Here is a 7,519-nt window from a genome sequence, read left to right as displayed (position 1 = left end):
CTCCACTGTCCACCCAAAACCTTGAGGGGGTGTTTTGGCAAAACCCATTAGATCCCAAAAACTGAACGTAATCAGAACCCAAAACGCGAAAGTGGCCGGTGCACATCCCTAATTATCATAGGGGTCACTTGCAGTAAGTTTTTTTTTTTTTCAGTTTTTGTTTTGTAATTTTGCTAGATTGCATTTCCCATTATATATATGAGAAATGCAATCTTATTACAAGAAAGAAAATGCTAATTAAAAGGTTTATAGGTTAAACCTTTAATACAATCAATATATACAGTACTAAATTTATCCAAAATGAAAAACACCCTTTTCACATTATTTTAATCAAAATAATGTTAATAAAGTGGCTCCTTACACTGAGAAAACGTTCTTTCTAGAATGCTACAATACAGTAGAAACTTTTCTAAGCTTTGTGGAGTCCCTGAGGGACACAACTCTCTCATCTCATGATATATAAGTGAAGAACTCAGTAACTGTGTGCACACTATGACCAAGCCAACAACTCTCTGCATTTGGACATATCAGATAAGGTTGGATTAGAATTTGCTATTTCGGTAGGTAATTACTGTATATGGACATAAAGCAAGAATGTGATGTCATATATTGGCATGTTTTACTGTATATGACTTTTAAAAGAGTATATGATATTTTATATTGTTTTACTTTTAGCAAAAATAAATGAATATCATATAAGGAATTTTGTTTTTGTTTAATTGGAAAAATGGGGCAGATGTACCAATCTGCCTATAACTTTTTTAAAATAACGAGTCCCACTTCTCCAGCATAATGTGGAGAACCGGGCAAATGTTATAGGCAGATGTATTAACCCCCCAAGCCGATAAGGAGAGCCGTTATGCCCAGCGTGAACGGCTCTCCTTATCGGCTCCCCCATGCATGCGCACGCGTGGCTTCCCCCCAGCCGGCTTTCTGGGCATGTGCGAGATCTCGCTAAAACCGCAAGATCTCCAGTGCAGCCCAAGCCAGAAGCAGGGCTAGCGTTGTCCCCACAGTGGGGGATAGGACAACGCTAGCCCTGAGCTAATCACTGGAGGGGATTGCAGGGGACAGCCCCGCCGAGCTTAACTCGGCTGGCTGTCACTAGCGCACGTTAGGTGCGCTAGTAATACATTGGGGTAAATGTAATCCCCCCCCCAGTTAACCAGCGTTAAGTGCAAAAATGCACTTACAGCTGGTTAGTACATCTGCCCCATTATTATCAAACTTGTGTATTTATACTAAGTTTAGTTTCCTGTTGCAGATATAATTTATTTTATATTTGTTTGATGGAATAAACGCGTTATAATAATGATGTTGTCCATATAAATATTAGTTTGTTAGTAATTGTTAATACTTTAATAGTAACTGCACCTGCAATAATTTAATAGTAACATCATCTGTCGCCTAGGCAACGACCCATAAATGTATACCTTGCAGATGAGATCGTAGTGGTCTAACATACAGTCATTCAAAGGGAACATATTACAATGAGTTTTTGAACTGATGTAACTATCCTATATCTAATATTTGTAAGAAACAAATGCAAACACTTTGGTGAATTTTATCTTCATAAAAGTTATAGATATATTATATAATTATTTCAATAGGTTACTGGGCATAAATATAAGGTTATTTCTGAATTTAAGTATTTTGCAAACGGTTAGAAAAATTTAAAGAGCTGGATCAAATTGTATAAAGGTGTCTTTTTTAGTAACAACAGAAGGCCATTGTTTGCAAATGTTACAGCTCTTTTTCAGAATAATTATTACTTGGACTCTTTATTTATTCTGAGAAAGAGCTGTAACATTTGTGTCTTTATTTTATTATTATTTTATTTTATTTTATTTGATCGTATTTTACTTTATTTTAACCCAGTTTTACTATTTCTTCTTTCATTTATTGCATTTTACTACCACATATAGCGCTCTAAAAAAAATATAGAGTCAAATCCAATAGTTCACTTTGGTTGTAAAATCTGAAGACAATAGTAAAAAAATAAAAGGTGCCTTCTAGTGCAATATGTACAAATTCTTATGGTGTACTGTATAATTAAAATAATGAAATGCACACGTACCCTGTGTGTATGCAAAATATTAAATTTTTTACCCAAGACAGCTTTTACAATTTTTCACAATGATGGCTTCATATTTCCATTTTGTCAACAGCACAACATATATTAGGTGCTAATTTAAAAATATTCATTTATTAAATGCAAATTAAGAAATACAAGTAAGCTTAGAATAAAAAGCTTATCTGGTTGTAGAATTGTAGATGTGTAACAGCAACAGGTCCTGAACTATCCAACCAGAAGTATATCTCCATGTAATTCGGACCTTATTCTGGTTCATGCGCACCCATGCAAATTCACACGGGTGCGCAATGTTTTACAACAGAGCATGCACATTTCTGCACATGTGCATGCACTGTGTGGGAGCGGCCACGACGAACAGAGTGTTCGCTGGGCGCACACACACAACACTGGTGGGGGTTATGGGGAGGCGGGCCAGGAGAAGTGCCCATGGGAACGCCCGGTATTTCATGGGCGATTCCATTAAAACACTTGGCATTCCCATGGTAATGACCCAGTGATAGCGGGTGCCAGGGGCGGGCAGCTGACATCACCGGATGTCAGCCACCCACCATGTTAACCTCAAGAACACACACAAACCTAAGACACCTTAGCATGTCTTAGTTTTGCGTGTACCTTCCACATCATGCGATGGTCGGTGACCATCAAATGATGTGGGTTTGGCCCCATAGGCTGCAAATGGATGTTTATGCAAAACATCCATTTGCAACCATGCGGGGATACCTGCATACAAGGTGAGGGTGGACATTTCTGCGGATGGCGGGCGGGATTTAAAAGACAGTGCGGCGTGTCAACCAGAATTGCACCCTTTGTCCATTAAAATGGCTTAATTCCTCATAATACACAAAACTGTTGACATAATGGAAATCTAAGGGTTCAGACATCATTGTGGAAAATTGATAAAGCTGTTCTGGGCAAAAATTAAAACCTTTTGCCTACACACACGGTACATGTGCATTTCATTTTATTAATTATTCACTGTGAGAACTTGTACATATTGAACTATGAGGCATGTTTTCTTTTGTCACTATTGTGTGTGTGTGTGTTTGTGTGTATATATATATATATATATATATATATATATATATATATATATATATATATATATATATATACAGGTTGAGTATCCCGTATCCGAGTATCCGTTATCCGAATTATTCCGAAAACCATACATTCCAGAAAGTGAGAAAAAAATATTTTTTTTGCTAAAAACTCACTGGGGACATTTGTAACAGCAGTACTGGTGACATGATATGTAATTGGCACTATATATGTGCAAGAAAATGATTGCTTAGCATTCAAATTCAATATCTGAGATAGTACAAAATTTTGTTTCACGTTTTGAAACCTTGTTTTTTGAACAAATAAAATATATTTGTGTGTATTTTATGTGGTAATAAAATATATTTGTGTGTATATTATGTGTTTATACAGCATAAATGCAAGATACTTCAAAATACATAATTGAAATATTAAAATATTCCGAAATACGGAATAATCCGTTATCCAAAATTCTCCTGGTCCCGAGCATTTTGGATACGGGATACTCAACCTGTATATATTGTAACTCTACAGCTACATGTATAAATACTGAATGAAGGAACCTCACCACACCCAGGTTCTCCACTGCACATGATAATTATGATAAACCGCAAAATTAAACATCTGTATAGAATATCTGGTTGATTGTTCAACAGTGTCTAGTATCTGGTAAATTGGTCAACAGTGTCTAGACATTAGGTCGATATGCACAAGGTCAACATAGACAAAAGGTCAATATGAGGTGTGTTTTATTTATTTTGTTGGACTTTTTAATACTTTACCGTCGACATGGACGAATGGGAACTGTAAAGTGTGCTGGGATACAAGGCACCTTGCCTGGAGCATGGCGAGTGAAGAATCCTCATGATAAAATCTACAAATTGACACCAATAATCACAAAAAACTCATGTCGACCTTTTCAAGCAACGACCATTTCCATGTCAAACTTTTGCTTGTGTCTGTCCTTGTCTGTGTCAACCTTGTGCATGTTGGCCATTCAGTGCCGACCTCTTGACAATTGACCTAGACACTGTCGATATTTTGTACCATAACCTCTGTTTAGCAGTTGCAGTTCTATATGTGTAGAATTATTTATTGCAGACTTGTTTTCTCAAATACAAAATGTGTATAAAATGGTTTTAAGCATCTGACTATCTTGCTATTTGGCCCTAAGCCAAACACATTCTACAGGCAACATAATCTAAATAGACTTGCCTGCACCATCTATTTTTTCCCAATACTGTTACTTTTATCATCAATTACACAACCTAAGACTCAGGCAATGTTCCTAGGATGGCCAATCACGGGATCGGCGGGATCCTGATATTTGGCCCTAAAAACCCTGGGACTTCAATTCCAGGATTGGCCTGCGCATGTGCATATCTAATGCCGGGCAGCACTGAGAGACCAGCTCAGACAATGCCTGGATTCTCCTGACCCCAGCGCACTGCTCTGTGGCATGACACAATGGCAGAAGTCATGCTGCACAACCTGCCGGAGTCTTCAAGCCCACCTGCCACACCACAACGTGGCTTCCGACTGCTGCATCACCACTTGGCACCTGACCCTCTCACCACCGCAGGGATCCTGACTGCCGCACTGCCACCACCACTGGGCTCCGTACTGCTGTCAGCTCCTGGCACCTCCATTGACTACCACACTGCCACCGCTGCTGGGCTCCCACACTTCCGATGGGCACCAGTACTGCCATCAGCCCCCGGGACCTCCATTGGCTCCCGCATCGCGGCCTGGCTCCTGACTACTGCACAGGTAAGTGATGCTGGTTTGGGGGGAGAGAAGGAAATTAAAGTTCATCATTATATTGACAAACTCAATCCCGAGATGTTCCTACAGTATCTGCAAAATCTCCATTGGATGCTTGGTTGTATTGGCTTCTACAAATACCGACCATGTAAGAATAAAAATGGGACTCTCGCCAACAATAATTATCTACAGGTGGTAACTATATTTTCAGATATACTATACAGCATGGTGTGTATAGGAACGGACTATACAGGCTCTTCTAGTTGTATAGCGCATTGCAGTGCAACCAACTATTCTTGTTTTAGATGTTAAGTGCAATGTATTTACTTGAGTATTGTATATAATAAACTTGTAAAGACAATCCAATCTCATCTTTTTAAGGTTTTTAAGATTTGCTTTTTCTATTGTTATTGTAACCACGCATTAGTGTAAATATGGCAAACATTTTCATTTATACAGGGTTTTTCTGCCTAAAAATGACAGTGAATTGCTATAATGTGACAGCATTCATGTTTCTTCCACTGTTTGATTATCCAGAGTTACAGATCCCAGTTGGCATATTACTTATATTTGCCTATGTCATCATTTTTGGGGGAAATTTTACCATCATTGCTCTTTTTTCTGCTGATTCCCATCTGCACACCCCCATGTACATCTTCTTATTCAACCTTTCCATCATTGACATCGCTTCTACATCAAATACTTTGCGTAAGCTATTCCATATGCTCTTCACAAAACACAACATGATTTCATTTGTAGGATGTATAACCCAGATGTATATCTTTGTGTCCCTGGTTGGTACAGAGTTTCTCCTGCTCACAGCCATGGCATATGACCGCTATGTGGCAATCTGTCACCCTCTTAACTATGTTGTTGTAATGAATTTTACAAACTGTGTCGGTCTCTCAACTGCTTCTTGGATTATGGGGTTTTTGGTTCCAATTGGACACGCTGTTGTTATATCTAATATGTCCTTTAGATCAAGGCGTCCTATTGACCATTTCTTTTGTGATGTATCCCCATTGCTGATGATCTCCTGTGGTGATATATCCAAGGTGGAAATGTTAAACTATATAGAAGGGGTTCTGGTGGCATTTTCTTCATTTCTGCTTATATTAATTTCATACATATTTATTATCACAAATATTCTGAAGATAAAATCTGCAGAAGGGAAACGTAAAGCTTTTTCCACCTGCTCCTCCCATCTAACCTGTGTGATCATTTATTATGGGACGATAATCTGTTTACATATAAAGCCTACATCAAGTTATTTCCCAAAATTGGACAAGATTATTGCTCTGTTGTACGCTGTGTTGGTGCCGATGCTTAATCCTTTTATTTACTGTCTGAAGAATAAAGACTTCAAAAAGTCACTCATCAATCTGAAGTCTAAGATCTTTATAAAAACTTTGTAAACTTGCAGAAGGTATCTTGTCATTAATATGTACATGAATATGTTTTTTTTTTTCAATTCTTTTTTATTGATATATTTTCATGCGTACAAATAATAGACAAACAATACAGCATATCAACGTATATGAATGTTCAATTCACCTTGTCAATTCTGGGTATTCAAATACTATTCTAAACATATTAGATAATCAGGTAAATTTACAAATAATGTACAAGTATTTAGTTGTATGTTATTGTGAGCATTCATTGGAACATAACCAGAAGGAGTGGGAGACTAAGGGGAGGAAGGAAAAGGGTAGAGGGTAACGAAGACGTTTAGTAAGATTATATGCTGTGAACAGACCGAATAGACATATCTAAATTAGAGATGACATGTGATTTAGTGTTATCACCTAAGGTGTCTATAAATAATGACCATTTCAAATAAAAGCTTTTCGTTCCCTTATATAAATCTAGCCTATTATATTTTCTCTCGAAATATAAGATTTGTAAAAGCTTTTGTTTAACAATTTACATGCTTGGAGCAGCTTTTTTTCGTCCAGAAAGTTAAAATACATTTTCTTACCAATGTTAATATTGTTAACAATAAAGGAAGAGCGGTACTTGTGTAGTTTCACGGCGCCACCACGCGCACATGAAACTTGGCAGCTTGCCAGACTCTGTGTTTACTGAGCGCGTGCCGCTCTAGATGTAATGTACGTTATCAGCATAGCGCTGGCAGCAGCAGCGCGCGCTGCCCAGCGCTGACAGGTCATTGTGGTACTTGTAGTTCCACAGTGGACACCCTGGCACACCGCTAATGAACGGGGCTTCACCCCGGCACACTGCTATCAAAGGGGATGTCCCAAATGCAGACGCTAAAATTTAGACGCGAGAGCGTCTGAATCTAGACTCCCTGCAAACCGCAAAGAAGGGGGCATCTGAATTTAGACGCTAAAGCGTCTAGATTTAGTAGGGTGTAGGGGTACATAGGGGTGCACTGTGCAAAACACTATTAAACCTGTTCACAATGACACTAGTCAATGTTACAGCTGTCAACCTTGTTAATTCCACTATCCACGCCACCCCGAAGCATGGCGAGCGGCGGCGGTACGCATCCTACGACCTTTTCATACCCCCACTATCCACGTTGGCGTGGAGTTGATTGTATAAAGTGTGGCGAGTGCAGCGAGCCACCGAGCCCGAAGCGTGGCGAGCGTAGCATGCCCC

The 7,519-nt window shown here is 38.8% G+C and overlaps 1 protein-coding gene across 1 annotated transcript; it reads left to right on the top strand.

Annotated features, from left to right (window-relative positions):
• The first annotated feature begins 5,373 nt into the window (after window positions 1-5,373).
• On the top strand, window positions 5,374-6,312 carry LOC146009742 (olfactory receptor 5V1-like). The gene has a single exon (XM_083150204.1). The coding sequence runs from the start codon at window positions 5,374-5,376 to the stop codon at window positions 6,310-6,312; it is 939 nt and encodes a 312-aa protein (XP_083006330.1).
• The last annotated feature ends 1,207 nt before the right edge of the window (window positions 6,313-7,519 follow it).

Source organism: Crinia signifera, chromosome 6, assembly GCF_055691185.1.
Source record: "Crinia signifera chromosome 6, ASM5569118v1, whole genome shotgun sequence".
Lineage (NCBI taxonomy): Eukaryota > Metazoa > Chordata > Amphibia > Anura > Myobatrachidae > Crinia > Crinia signifera.
This window is presented reverse-complemented; position numbering and strand designations above follow the sequence as displayed.

Excerpts from the sequence above, each read along its gene's own strand:
- LOC146009742 (XM_083150204.1), top strand. The coding sequence starts at position 5,374 with ATGACAGTGAATTGCTATAATGTGACAGCATTCATGTTTCTTCCACTG.